We start from the raw sequence: 14,765 nt of genomic DNA, 5'->3' as shown, positions 1-14,765 counted from the left end.
GTGAGCGTTGAAGCCTAAAGTCAACACAAGCGTGAAGCTCTGGTCTGATGCTTTTTTTGGGTGAGCGTCTGCCAAGAATCAGGGTGGAGCAGCGGAACAGGAAAGGTTCCGCCTTATCAGCTCTGCCGCCTAGTAAGACTACTGGTTGTATATCTTAGGACCACAGCTACGGTCATTCTTAATAGTATTCAAATTTTCATGACTTAATGCTAAGAAATGCCCGTCAAGTGGCAGAGATTGCGTCTCTCGAATCGAGAGGCAATACCTCCCATTCTTTTCAAATATTCCTCAACATCAAAAGGCTACGAGCTGTACATAACTGATCTTACCAACATCTGGTCTGAACGTCTGACCCGCCAAGATATCCTGAGAAAAGCTGATGAGGATGACACCACAATCGATCCGAGCGAGGACATGGAACAATTTGGAGTCCTTCTGCAAAAGATAGAAGACGCACTGCGTAGCCAACCGGGAAGCACCGTGACCCTGAATCATAGCTCAGGAGACTTGCTGGAGCTAACTACATCTACCAAACTGCCGGCTCCACTTCAACCTCTGAAGTGGGCTGCACGTCTCTCTAAGGAGCCACAGTCTGTTGCTACTGGTCAACTCCTTCTTCCCCTCATAAAGGCGGAAGCTGACTGGGAGTCACACCAGAAATCCCTCATTGATCAACTACATAAGAAAGACTGGATTCTCGCGAAGCTCTTCGATAAGATCGAAGCCGTGGGCATTGATCTAAGTACTATATTTCCTGGCATCTCTGGCTTACGGGCGGGTCAGAAGGGCACAACGCTGGCCCAGGCCGCTAAACATATAAAAAGTGTTGCGCCTTTCGACGAAAAAGCCTGGCTAAAGGAAGTCAGTGCGTCGGCCTCTGCATCGGGTCTTGCCGCTAATATTCTGGCGGAGGTTTCCAATTGTAACGGCCCAAATCGATCGAGAGGTCTTGGACCACCACCAGACAAGTGGTGGGAGAAACTTACTGTAACCAAGACTACTGTGGCTCCCATACGAGAGGAAAGTGAACCGAAAAAAGGACGCGAGCCTTCTAAAGATGTGTTGGAGGCCGATACAGATACGCCTACTGAAACAGAGGATGACGAGTTTGAAGTAAGTACAACCTTCAGAATCAAAGGTACCGCAGTTAAAATTGTCTTTAGCGGCAAGAAACGCCCCCAAGATTGAAACATGTCAAGAGCCGCGAGAAAACCCCTATCAACATTGGGCAGGATGATGACCTTGGGAAAGCTCCTCTGAACAAACCGTCGCCTCCTCCAAGGCAGAAAAGCTCTGCAAAACCATCAAAAGGCCTGGGGGTAATCGGTGGGAATAAACATACTAGAGCGCCCCAGCCCTCACCTCCACGAGCTTCGTCTACGCTCACACCACAAATAGCCGACGACCAAACAGATTCAGGGTCTGACCATGAAAGTGTGGCTTTAGCACCAACTTCACCAACGAAGCCTAAACCAGAGTTATCAGAGAAAGCGCAGGGTAAACCGCGAGGATTAGGAGTCATCGGTGGTAAGAAGAAACAAAGGCAAGCTTCCCCTAGTGAGCCTCGATCTCCATCAACGATAAAGTCCCCAAGTGCAACAGATCAGCCACCTCCCGCAACATCTCCCCCGACAGAGGCTAGAACAAAAAGAGTCAGTAAACTCGGTGTTATCGGAGGCAAAACCTCTAAAAGCGATGCGACTACTTCTTTGGAGCGTGGACCAGAGGAGGGCAACGTTGACCCATCTAGGGAGATGTCAAACCACAGTTCCGAACCACCAAGATCTTTATCGGCTGAACGTCGACAGCTAAAGATAATGGAACAGTCAGAAAGAGAGGAAGAAGGTCAAGAAAGAGCGGATAGGAAGCGCGAAGAATTGAAGAGACAACTGGAGGCGAAGAGCAAAGCCCCAGCTAAGAAGAAGCGGAAATTCTGAGTTCTTTTCTTTTCTTTCCAACGGACTGTTAAGTGAAGCAATCACTAACTACTGTACATCTAAGGGCATCTGTTGGATCACGCAGTTTAATACGGCATATTCAACATTGCCCGGGGATAGAATTATTCTATTGACACTGCAATATACTATAGATATATATGGTAGTAAAATTCCGCAAGCAAAGATTAGATCGATGGTATCTCTGGGAATGTGATATGGTACAAATGACTTTAAAATGGACAAGTATCAAAATTGTTATCCCATGGTATCACATTGAACGCCGTAGAGATAATCCGCTAATCCGAGCATTTATAACCGCTTCATCTGGCAAAGGTTGAGTCAATAACGGTATGTAGTAGGGAAATGTTGTGCTTGCAAATCAGAGCCTTCGCCATTGTCTTCAGATCGAGAGTCAATTTTAGGTGCTAAGCCCGCTGCCACCAAGACTGGTTCGAGATGAGGTACCCCTTCGCTTCCCTTGCTCGCTAGGCGTAACAAGTCGTACTTTTTTGGGCGACATCAAGTTAGAGGATACGCTGGGCCCGGCGCTAGTGGTGGAAGCACTTGTGCCACCTGAGGTCCCAATACTTAGCATACCTCGAACCTTTTCAACAGCTTTACTTTCCCCTCTGGTCCATGGATCGCGTTTTACAAATCCTACCCCAGCCTTTCTACCAGCCGAGTCTCGTCTTTTAGATTCCTCAAGTAAAATGGTGCGGTTATGCTCACGGCGGGGTCCCGGGCCGCAGTCATGCATGCAACCAGGGGTAGCGCAACCACCCTCGCTGACAGAAGTGTCGTTCAACCACATACTAATGCAAGCTAAATGTCCTCCATGGCCACAACCTTGACACCAGGTCCAAAGCGCGGATCCTTTAGGTCCTGAAGGATTGTACGAATCCAAATACGTTTCATCCAGGCGTCGTAGCTCGGAGGTTGGGATCGGTTCTGTCTTGATGGAGGAGCGAGATGACGATAGAAAATGCGATGTCGTCTCAGAGTCCAATTCAAGATTCGACTGTGCACACGAGACAGATTGCTCCGCTACCCACTCCGCTGGGGGGTCAACGCTCATGCAAATGGCACATGGCGCCTGGGACGTGTCGCAGCGATGACAGCGCGTATTGTCATTCGAAGGGTTTTCGTATGGACGTTTACACGTGAAACAAAACACGTTCATCGTAGTGTCTATTTGAGCATACTCATAGACTGCTGGATACGCTGGTACGCAGAGAAGTCGAAGCTCAGCCGCCTCAGTGTACATGCACTGACGTATAAGGTGTTCGTTGTAGGTTTTGAAGATGAGTTCACACTCCTCGCGAGGAAGTATATCCTCATAACTTTGGAAAAGAGTTCGCAATTTCTGGAGAAGATGAGCAGCAGATTGAACGTCAACACAAGAACTGCTATGATAATGCCTAATGGCTTCTTTGAGCAAAACTTCAGCGCTCCATGGTTTGTCCACCGTTCCGTCAGAGCTTATAGGGATAGTGAGCCCCGTGAGATCCTCATCAATCATATGTGTACCCTTACCCGCAGGATCATCTGCTGCAGGAGTGTAAACACCACCTCGACAGTCATTTTTCTCAAAGCATGGAGTCTCCAGAGGACTGGATTCCTTCAGAAGGGGAAGTGGGCTAGAGGGTCGCTCGAGATGAACATTAGTATCTGGAACACCCTCAACAAAAGGTCCACTATTCTGAAGCTCTTCGTTTTGAGCGGTAACAGGTCCAATAACTGAGTCACTTCTGGCCCTGGAATATGGTATACGAGGGGCTTCACTCTCCGGGCCTTCTGTGGTATCCACACTTTCGGAAACGTTATACAATCTTGCCGCCGACGATAATGACGTGCCTATTGATTTGGAAGGGTGTGAGCTCCCTGTAGATGCCGAGAACATAGGAAGACTTTCGGATGACTCGCGGCGGCGGAAACCCGGAGGCCGCACACTCTCCACGTGAGATTCGAGAGACAGGATCTTTTTGGGATACTGTTTATAATCGCGAATGGCTGCTTTTTTATCCTCCATCTTTTGGTCGTATTCATCTACTTCTGATGTCTCCGTCCGACTCCGAGCGCGCCAGTCGCCTCTTCCGCTAATTGCTCGTGGTGCAGATCTCTGGTCACCTTCAAGGCTTTGGGACACCAGTCCAGGTATTGGGTCAGATGGAAGGCTTTCGCCGGGAAAATGTATATCTTCGCTTGCATTTGACTGGCGGTGCATACGTGGTTCAACATCGGACATCGAAGACCAATCATTCGAGTTCATGGTCCCTTGGTTTGGGCTCAGAAGCGATGGTGGAAGAGGTTGGATATCTGTAGGGTCATCTAAAGACGCCGTATGCGAATTAGAGCTATCTGACGATAAAACGGTGGAGTCAGGCAAAGGCTGCGCGAGTGGGGTTGTCATGTTCGAAGCGTTTTCTACATCAGCGGGAGATTGCCTGGCCACTTCCGTCTCCATAACACCTTTGAACAACCGATTCTTCATCTTTTCGGGTTTTCCCTCATCCATTGTTCTCGGCTTTTCAGAATTATGCCCTTCCGCAGACAATCTTTTTTGGATGCCCCGGGTACCCTTGCCCGGAGCCCGCCGCTGCTCCCTCGCTCTAAGTTGCAGTTCTTGAACGACAGCGAACTTTACTATACGCCATGTTTGAGATAGCTTGACTAATGAAGCATCTGCTGCACAATCTGCGTTCTGGCTTAATGATTCTAGCAGTGACCGAAGAAGATCTGAGGGCATGCCGTTAAAGGTTCCAAGTAACGGAGAATAATGGCGTGCCAGGAATCGAAAGGTTTCTTGATCCATTGTGGCTCCAGGTATACTCCCAACTGCCCCTAGCTGGCATTGTCCGGAAGGCTTGATCTTTGATAGCACCTTCTCCAGCGACAAAACGGGATTGAGTTCGGGAGCACCCGGAGGAGTGCTGCCCAGTGACTTAGCCGCCCGACTACTGCTTGATTTAGTACGCCGGTGCCTAACCGAGATGAAAGAGGGTTCATCGAGAAGGTCGTCTGCCGGGCTCTGACTCAGAGCTTCTCCGCTACTGCTCTCTTCCTCAGGATGACCCACAAACTCCGTGGTGCTGAGGTTTACAGTACTATGTCTGGGGCGTTTCTGGACAAAAGCTAGTACTTCACCACTCGGGCTCCAGGCCAAGGAGCACATCGACCGTTGGTTTACCACCTGGGGGGCATATCTAATATCAGTCTGAGTGAAAACACCGGCCTCACCAGCGGTCCACAATAGATCTTTCGAATGCCAGAGTAAGTCGGCAGCGTGAGACTCGTACCGATCAAACTCTCGGAATGGTATATGAGGGCGCCGGAGATCCCAGAGATGTATCCGTGGGTCTTCTTTGTCATAGGATGTTACCAATTGAATTGACTGCCAACCACCGGAAGTGTCATATTCGTTATTCCAGGACGGCGGACGCCATCGTACGTTCCCAACGGCCTGGGGTGTCCGGAATTGGAACGCTGGTTTCTGCCTACGTTCAGCTGAGGAAGAAAAATCCCAAACTTTAACATGCCTGTCTGTACCACCACTGACGATGTGTTTGCCATCAGGATGCCAATCTACTGAGAAGCATGGCTTGTCATGAGCGGTGATCCTTAGTAAGGGGGCGGTAGTTTTTCGGTAATCCCACAACTGTATTGCGCCACTGTCTGTGGCGGTTGCAAATGTAATCCCATCGCTCGGAGACCACCTGATATCCCGAACTGCATCACTGTTCCCATTATACAACTCCTTACTCGAACATGGCCTGACTGCGGATGCCATGCGCAAGTCCCACATTCGAATAGAGGAATCCTGACTGCCAGACAAAAGCCAAGCTGGCCAATGTGGATTAAAAGCTAATTTGTGAACCTGGCGGCTGTGCCCCTGAAAACGGCAGTATTCCAGGCCAGTGCGCTGTAGATCATAGAGAACAATGCGGCCGTTGGCCACTGCAGTGGCGATGATGGTGTCATAATTGCCATGTGACCATTTCACATCCCGCACTGTCAGCTGGTCTTTATAGCGTGCGGAGAGTCCACTGCCATCATTCTGAGTGGAGGAGTAACCGATGATAGCATTGCGAAGGTTGAATTCTTCGGAAGAATGGTCGGGTGAGACACGGATGGTCTTCAAGATCTCTTTCCCGCCGACAACTGCATGTGTCCGTTGAGGAGAAATATCTAAAGCGGCAATCGGAATCCCGGTCTTATGAGTGACCGTTTGGGACGCTCCCGGTCTAGCAGGGTTGTTAGAAGATTGCTGTCAAGCCTCGTTGGCAAGGTGGAAAGCTGCGTATTGGAGGTGGGACCTATTTAGATAAAGATTCTAAATGAAGCTGGAGCAAGGCTAAGGGTATACGGGAGGGGAAAGGCGGGAAAGCGTGATGAGAAAGTAGAAGAGCAATTGGAAAGGGAAACTATACAAGGACTTGGACCTATTAGAACAAGGACCGGCAGATAGGTCTGCACGAACCCCTGAAGCCTGCGGACTTGGAGGTCGAGACCCAGAAAAGAAGGGCTGGGCAAATCTTGCTAGAGCACTGGCCGCGCGATTTGAATATTTGCTTTGTTGCACGGGGACAGGTGGAGGAGGAGGGGGAGGAGCTGGGGAGGAACTGCCTCGGGTGGGCAACCGAGAGCTATCGGACATCCTCAAGAGGTCAGTCAATCACGACTTAACCCGATAAGGGATGAAGGTCCATATTTGACAAAGTTCCCGCAGCGAACAAACAAGAAGAGGGAGCTGGTGGAGGTGGGGAATGGGAGTAAAGGAGGGGGGGCTTTAGAAGGCGGAGCTCCCTGTTGGAGACACTTTGGAGATGCGATGCGCTCGTGACTGACTAACTGATTAGATGGATGGGTGGCTGCCTTAGGACGCCAGGATGAGGATTAGTCAGCGCCTGTAAGAACGTTGACCAAAGGTCTAACTTGGGTAATCAAGAGTAAGCAATTGGATTGATTCATGTGAGGTGCATGAAGCAAGCAAGTACTAAGAGTAAGCAAGTCAGCAAACCTGAGGAATGTGAGGGAGAATTAGTGACCACTCGAATAATAATAGAGTGGCGAGAACGCGTGATGTGCGGTTTAGCGCCAGTTTGGGGGAGGTTTCCACCACAGCATTTGGTAAATCATACCCAGCAGGTAAATTAGAAAAGGAAACAAACTAGAGGCAAACCTCTAGCCAGGCCTTACTTCATTCCTACAACATCAATGATTCATCTTGTTTGGTCCGAGGTATTTCTTTTTCTTTTCTTTTCTTTTCTTTTTTTTTCCCCCTTAATCCGATTGTATGATACCATACCGGCCCTTTTCTTGTTTTCATCTTTGTTTGATTTTTTATTTATAATTATTATAATTTTTTTATTAATGATATTCCTGAATCAATCAACTCTTCTCTGTTTCCACCACTGGACCTGTCCAGGTGATGGATCCGAAGAGTTCAGTATCCAATAAGAAAGTTAGAACAATGGGGATTTGAATTGACACCTGAGTGATGTGTAAAATCCATAGTTGTTGGTTGAACTTCATCTGGCAGGATGCCGTTAAACGTCTCCATGAATGGACCCAACCAGCCGGTATGCATGCTAAAAGCGGTGTGCGACGTGCTTGTACACACAGACACGCTTGGAAGTTGTAGCTCAGTCCATCGCGTATTCAGATGTAGTTGACTGTACGGTGATGTATGGTGGTATGGATGTATTGATTTGTATGGCGGATTGGCTTGGATGAAGACAGAAGTATCCACCGCCAGGATGATTAGGCCGATTAATGGTGATGATATACTACTTACCCATGACTAGATGTCTCAGACCAGTCTCACACCAATTGACTAAGACAAGACAGTCAGGCAACCTATGTCTGGATCCAAGATGTATCTTACGTACATACGGTGTACGTAGGAGGTACATATTTACATACCAACGACACATTGGTGTTAGATCATCCGGACCTTCGGGACTCCCCAGGTGGGACGAACTAAAGCGACTCGTCGGGAAGACGACTCAGGGTGCAGGGTAGTCGACTTGAAGAATTGTTTTCCCCCGCATACTCCTGACCTGAATCAGGGCCATCATTCCACTCATTTGGGGGTGGTCTGGTGATATTTGTTCATTGATTATGGTTCTCTTGGTTAGTTTGTGCTTGAAGAGGGTTAAGTGAACATGGGTGTGTTCGACAAATAAGCATGTTTAAAAAAGACTTGCCCATCACTGATGAATCATACTACGATATAATATAATCATATTGATTAGAAATGTAACAAGCTAAATCTATTGTGAGATGAGATGATACTGCCCCTGGCACTGAGCTATTTCTAAGCCACCTACGCAGGGCGCTAAGACGATACCTTGGTTTCGAGAAAGACAACAAAAAGAATGAGCCTTCAAAAGAAATGTAAAGGACGGAGTAACTAGGGAGAAATGATCGATCTTTTTTACCAAGGATGTGCACTAACCTATTCTGAAGCCCATGAACATGGATCAGGGTACTTCGAACCCATGCAATGCAGCTTCCGCAGTCCAATCCTGATCCTCGCAGCGATCTGTTTGTGCCACCATCCATCCCCCTTCTCCATCGAGATCTGTCACGAACACAACCCTACATACTGTGTAATAATCGCATCTATTAATTATTCAACTGCCCTTTTTTTGTCTTTTTCTTTTTTCTTTTTCCTCTTTTATTTTTTTTTTCTTTTAATTCCTCCTTTAGTAATCTTCAGACTTACCACAACATCCCCTCGAGGGATGGAGTTGGCTCCTTGTACATACTCTTACATATCACGTTACACGATAACTATCTAGATGATGTCTGCAGCATTAAAATGTTCTTAGAAAATCACTCAACAGTTGAGCTCCCAAAAGTTTATATTTCAGCATCTCGAGTTCTCGCTTGTTCGGTCTCCGTGTAATGCTTTCCTCCCAGGCGCTTTCTCCGCTCAGGAGGGATCAGCGATATCATGCATGGAATTTATTATGTATTATTTATTTTACAGTTTCTTTTCTTTTCTTCTTTCTTTATTTTTTTCTTCCCTTCAAACACAATCCTTCCAACATTCATTCCAACCCCTGTTACCATTGGGCATGAACATATCAAATTCAATCCAGACAGCTTATGGGCAGTGTCCAGGAGGTGAGTATGTCAACATTGACGCGGTTCCGAAAAGATCCTGGGTTGGAAATATGATGAAAACGGCTACGTACTACTCTGTACTAGTCCAATCTCTTTCCGTAGCAGTAAGGTATCGCCGTAGATGATATCAAAGTACATATAGGGAAAAAGAAAAGAAGCACATTAAAGCAAAAAAACCTCCGATTCGCATCAAAAATCATTCAAAGAGTAGGAGGAATATGGCCCGCCAGTTCAGAAGGTTTCTGATATTCCTTGGGAAATTTTTCGTTCCTCGGTTCTTCTCATGCTATTTCCCCGTTAATTATTATTGTTATTTATTTGTTTTAGATTTTCCCTTGCCTCTTTGCCATTTCCCCCAAATTTGCCTCCGGAGCCACCCAAGCTCAGCTGCTTTCTGGGACTCTGGGTCAAACTAGTCTACTCTGGGTAGTTCTCGACTTCAGATTCGCATGCACACCGTCACTCTTCCTTGACCGTCCGAGTACTATTTGTATCTTTCCAACGATCATTTCCTCTCGTGTATCTTTTCTCTCTCTTTTTCTCTCTCTCTCTCTCTCTTTCTCTCTCCTTTTCTCTCTTTTCCCTCGTTTCCTTTCCTCCTCTCGTGCTCTTCTCGGTCTCTTCTGGTCTTCTTTTCTTCTTCTTCTTCTCTCCTATACGCTTTAATTCTTTACCGTTATTCTTGGGGTTTCAATTTTCCGTCCGGTTTTTACTTTGGTCCCCCCATATAACCTTTTAGTCAATCCACGCATACTCTTTTCTTGTAATTAGTTCCAAATTTTTTTTAGAGCCTTCATTTTTTTTTTTTTTTTTTTTGCCTCTTTCCCTCTTGCCCACCTACCTCGAGAAGACCCAAAAAAGAATATAAACAAAAGAGCAAGACGAGTGAAATATCGTCCCACGTGTCTGCCGATCCCTTTCAGCAATACTACAAATCCGGCCCTTCGATTGACTGATTCGGGTCTGCTGTTCGCTACTCAGTCGTTTCCGAGTCAAGTCCAACTTCATCAATTCCTTGTTGCACTCCTCGGGCTTTACGGGAAGGTGCGATTGTCGTGTCATGGAAATACCCTATGGTGGTTTGATCTGAGCTTGTTGGACCCTTGTTGGAGGACTCTTCAAGATGGACTCTCACCACGCAACTCGCCAATTGTTGGAGTACCTTCGCACTGGCTATCCAATACTCCTCCTCCTGGTTTTCATATCCGCCTTCGTTGCCAATTCTGTCCTTGCCGCCAAAAATGCCAATAATTCCACTACCGCGGCGCAGACCGGTCCAGGTGGGAGACCGCTCCCCAAACGGTCAAGGAGTACGATGGCAATTATGAAAAACCCCCAGAAATTCTCTCAGAATACGAGATCGTGGTTCAGGTGGTTGTCTGTGGGTATACTATTGACCATTCTTGGGGATGCAGCTGTCAATGTGGCACATGTGATGGTCTCTAGGTCGGAGCAATGGTGGTGTGGCCAGTCCGTTGTGGTAAGTGCCATGAAATAAATGGTGAACATAATCAGTGCAGCATTTAATGCTTCATAGATCTACGTTGTGGGTTCGTTCTTTGTCTATTCGATTATCCTCGTCTCGTTATTAGATACAGATCCGTCCCCGACATTTGCGCAGTTTGTCCCTTGGTTGGTAGCAGTGCCCATCGAATTAGCTATATTGGGTATCTCTTCCTCGATCAACGCTGGCAACCATCATGAGCCAGTTGTGGGAGATCCGACTGGAGGTCGCTTGCAGAAAGGCGTGACTTCGTGGGAACTCCTGGAGCTTATCTGTAACTGCGTTAGAGTGCTGATCCTTAGTATATTGGTCGCACTGTACGTGTTCAGCTCTATTAGAATGCATTCTAGTTCCAGAAAAGCACCAAGAGCGTATGCCAATGGCGCTTCTGAAACCACAGGGTTGCTGGACCCTTCTCATGCGGAGAATGGGAACGCTTATGGCTCAACTCCAGCTAACCAACAGCCTACTAAACCCGCTGATGCATGGGTTCGACCAACTACTGTCCCATCTACCAGCTGGTGGGAGTATCTCAGCGGATATTCGTTATTTTTTCCGTATCTCTGGCCGTCGAAGTCCCGTCGGCTGCAGATCGTGGTCGTTATATGCTTCATTCTGATTGTTTTGCAACGTGTTGTCAATGTCTTGGTGCCTCTCCAGGTTGGAGTTATCACCCGCAAATTGACTAAAACGGGCGATAGCTTTGATGTACCATGGTTTGATATCTGTCTGTATATCTTGTTCCGGTGGTTGCAGGGTAACCAGGGCCTGATCGGTTCATTGCGTTCGAGTCTTTGGATTCCCGTGAGCCAATATTCTTACATGGAGCTTTCAACTGCGGCCTTCGAGCATGTGCACAGTCTTAGCCTTGATTTCCATCTGGGTAAGAAGACTGGTGAGGTACTGTCTGCGCTGAGCAAAGGTAGCTCTATCAATACCTTCCTCGAGCAAGTCACTTTTCAGGTTGTGCCCATGTTAGTCGATCTTTGTGTTGCCATTGTCTACTTCCTCATTGCGCTTGATGCTTACTACGCTTTGGTTGTCACTATTGTCACATTCTGTTATCTTTACGTCACTGTCCGCATGGCACAATGGAGAGCGGAGATTCGGCGGCAAATGGTCAATGCCTCCAGGCAAGAAGATGCAGTCAAGTAAGTTCTTGGCGCTTATGCTCTGCTACGTTTTATTTTGCTAACCAAGTGGCTTATAGGAATGATTCCATGGTATCTTATGAGACGGTGAAGTACTTCAATGCCGAGGACTACGAGTTCGACAGGTACCGAGGAGCAGTCTCGGATTTCCAACGGGCTGAATACCATGTTCTGTTTTCTTTGAATTTAATGAATACCTCTCAGAATACGGTTTTTATGCTTGGACTACTGATTGCCTGTTTTATTGCTGCATATCAGGTCTCACTGGGACAGCGGGACGTTGGTGAATTTGTGTCGCTTCTCACATATATGGCGCAACTCCAGGGCCCTCTGAACTTTTTTGGCACGTTCTACCGGTCCATCCAATCGGCATTGATCAATTCGGAGCGGTTGCTAGAGCTTTTCAGAGAACAACCAACGGTTGTTGATATGCCTAGTGCTACTCCTTTACCAGTCTGCAAAGGTGATATTGCCTTTGAGAACGTCAAATTCTCATATGATAGCCGCAAACCTGCCCTGAATGGTCTTACCTTCCGCTGTGAGCCGGGGACGACAACAGCCTTGGTTGGTGAATCTGGTGGTGGCAAATCCACCGTTTTCCGCTTACTGTTCCGTTTCTATAATTCCGAATGGGGCCGTATCTTAATCGACGGGCACGACGTGAAAAACACCACAATTGATTCTCTCCGGAAGCACATTGGCGTTGTGCCGCAGGATACTGTCCTCTTCAATGAGACGTTAATGTACAACCTGAAATATGCCAACCAGAATGCGACAGACGAAGACGTCTACGAAGCTTGCAAAGCTGCCAGTATACACGACAAGATCATGTCTTTCCCAGATAAATATAACACCAAGGTCGGTGAACGTGGTCTACGACTCAGTGGAGGAGAGAAACAACGAGTAGCTATTGCTCGTACCATCTTGAAAAACCCGCGCATCATTCTTTTGGATGAGGCTACAGCCGCGTTGGACACCGAGACAGAGGAGCATATCCAGGGAGCTTTGTCCACTCTTTCTCGCGGCCGCACCATGCTTGTGATCGCTCATCGACTAAGCACTATTACGACTGCAGATCGCATCCTAGTCTTGCATGAGGGCAAGGTCGCGGAGAGTGGCACTCACGATCAACTGCTAGCTATGAAAGGCCGCTACGCAAGTATGTGGCGGAAGCAAATACGAGCGCAGAGGGCAGCGGCGGAGGCCCAAGTACTCCAAGATCGCGCCCAGCGCTTGCGCAGTGCATCAACCTCGGGCGCTGTAGGAGATGATAGTTCTAGTCAGTCTGACGAGGACCGGAATGGTAACACTCACGCCTCTGCGGTCCGACAGACACAGGGCCATCACTGGCCCGCGCACGATCAAAAAGCATAGAGCAGAACCTGGATAAGTCAGCGCGGGGAGTTATCCCAGGCGTTGTTTTCAGTCACATATAAAGAGCTTATACTTAGAGTGTCCGAGGGATGATATACCAGTCTAGGGTTGTTTTTGTCCTTTTTTCCTCTTCCTTTTCCTTTTTCTCCTTTTTCCTCTTTTTTTTTTTTTGGGAAGATGCGCTTACAGGGATACACTTTTCATATTATTTTCTCCCCATTGTTCCAGCCCCGCATTACTTATCGTGTCCCATTCATTTAAGTCGGTAAAAATGGCGTTTTAAGTGACTTACGACTTGTATGACGCGCTCTTGTCAATTCATACGATACTTGCTGAAGAGGCAGCAGGTTAGGGTTGGATCCGTGAATACATCTTCTAGACCAAATACACTTTGAAAATAATGCATGATACTCGTCCATAGCAAACCATAATACGAACCATGAGACCTTCCACTTGACTCCGTACTCTTGACGATTACTGGGACACGAACGGGTCACTGCTCGAGGTGACTAGGTGCAGTAATACTATCGCCATCAGACATAAGAGGGTTTCCTGCATCTCGAACGTGGGACACAATAATAGACTACTGCCCCAAAGCGCCTGTAATGGTAAATGGTTGGTAGAACATTTCGAACATTATATGTACAGAATGGCATAAAGCATCACATATACACGCGCTAAACTCGTTTCAGGAACTTCTGTGGTATGTTCTTTTCCACGATCTGCATCCTCTCAAGCTGTTCAAGTCGATAGGCAGCGTCGTCTTCCTCGTCATGCCTCCGGAAATGCTCAATATCCTCTGGATGAGTGAGGTCTTCCTCCTTGGCATCGTCTCCATGATACTTCTCGAAATGATGAATTTCATACTCATATTCGATGTCGCCATGGTGGCCAGGTCCAAATCCGAAATCAGGTAGACGCTTGCCTTCCGAAATTAGACGCATCCAGTTATCTCGAGTGACGAATCCAGTGTTCCCAGGGTCGAAAAGCCCAAAGACTTCCCGGACAGCCTGTTGCTTGCGCTCTTCGCTAACACCTGCATTTGACTCATCATCGAGGCCATATGTCTTCCGTACCTCATCGGCTGTCCATGTCCCTGAGTTATCATAATCGTGGAAAGTAAAGAAGGATGCAGGATCAAAGGAATCAATGTGGTGCTCCTCTGTAATTTACGAATATTAGAAGGGTTCCTAGATTCCTCAGGAGCAATTGAACTCAGTGACGCACCTTGCATGTGCTGAGTAGCCCAATCCGAAGAAGGATTCTGCTCACTCGAGTGAGACCCATGAGCGTTCGCGAAGCTGCCGCTCAGGGTAAGCAGAACGGTAGCAAGAGACACGGAACGACCGAGCATTCTCAGTTTACAGAACCTCAATATGGGGTATTAAGAAAAATATCAAAATCGTTCCAGTATACAAGCAGGAACGAATAATTTCAACCCTGTTGATGTGGCCTTTTCTTCGAGTGCTAGCACCTGGATTCGGAGAACGAACTGCCCAATCAGAAGATATACTGTTTGCAGTGTTTGCATAAATCCGCTCCGCCGAAACTTACGACTTTTTGTCTGACGGCACATGAACCACTTTTCTGTTTCTGCGGTCCACACTCCCTTGTCCCGACATACGCCATTGAGCCCCTAAGGGCAAGCTGCCAATTATCGCCATTCTG

The 14,765-nt window shown here is 47.5% G+C and overlaps 4 protein-coding genes across 4 annotated transcripts; 2 read left to right on the top strand and 2 right to left on the bottom strand.

Annotated features, from left to right (window-relative positions):
* Positions 1-216: 216 nt before the first annotated feature.
* AO090026000659 (uncharacterized protein) lies at positions 217-1,937 on the top strand (the record flags this gene model as incomplete). The annotated part of the gene is made up of 2 exons (XM_023235972.1): positions 217-1,113; positions 1,164-1,937. 2 exons carry the CDS (start codon positions 217-219, stop codon positions 1,935-1,937), a joined length of 1,671 nt encoding a protein of 556 aa, XP_023091115.1.
* Positions 1,938-2,456: 519 nt separating this feature from the next.
* AO090026000660 (WD repeat protein) lies at positions 2,457-6,591 on the bottom strand (the record flags this gene model as incomplete). The annotated part of the gene is made up of 5 exons (XM_023235971.1): positions 2,457-2,485; positions 2,535-6,201; positions 6,301-6,376; positions 6,415-6,459; positions 6,575-6,591. The coding sequence occupies 5 exons, from the start codon at positions 6,589-6,591 to the stop codon at positions 2,457-2,459; spliced, it is 3,834 nt and encodes a 1,277-aa protein (XP_023091116.1).
* Positions 6,592-10,191: 3,600 nt separating this feature from the next.
* Positions 10,192-13,097, top strand: hmt1 (putative vacuolar ABC heavy metal transporter (Hmt1); the record flags this gene model as incomplete). Its single annotated transcript, XM_023235970.1, has 3 exons — positions 10,192-10,548; positions 10,606-11,723; positions 11,783-13,097. The coding sequence occupies 3 exons, from the start codon at positions 10,192-10,194 to the stop codon at positions 13,095-13,097; spliced, it is 2,790 nt and encodes a 929-aa protein (XP_023091117.1).
* A 677-nt stretch (positions 13,098-13,774) lies between these two features.
* AO090026000662 (nucleobindin SSP120) lies at positions 13,775-14,451 on the bottom strand (the record flags this gene model as incomplete). Its single annotated transcript, XM_001822029.3, has 2 exons — positions 13,775-14,259; positions 14,325-14,451. 2 exons carry the CDS (start codon positions 14,449-14,451, stop codon positions 13,775-13,777), a joined length of 612 nt encoding a protein of 203 aa, XP_001822081.1.
* Between the last annotated feature and the right edge of the window lie 314 nt (positions 14,452-14,765).

This window comes from Aspergillus oryzae, chromosome 3 (genome assembly GCF_000184455.2).
Source record: "Aspergillus oryzae RIB40 DNA, chromosome 3".
NCBI lineage: Eukaryota > Fungi > Ascomycota > Eurotiomycetes > Eurotiales > Aspergillaceae > Aspergillus > Aspergillus oryzae.
This window is presented reverse-complemented; position numbering and strand designations above follow the sequence as displayed.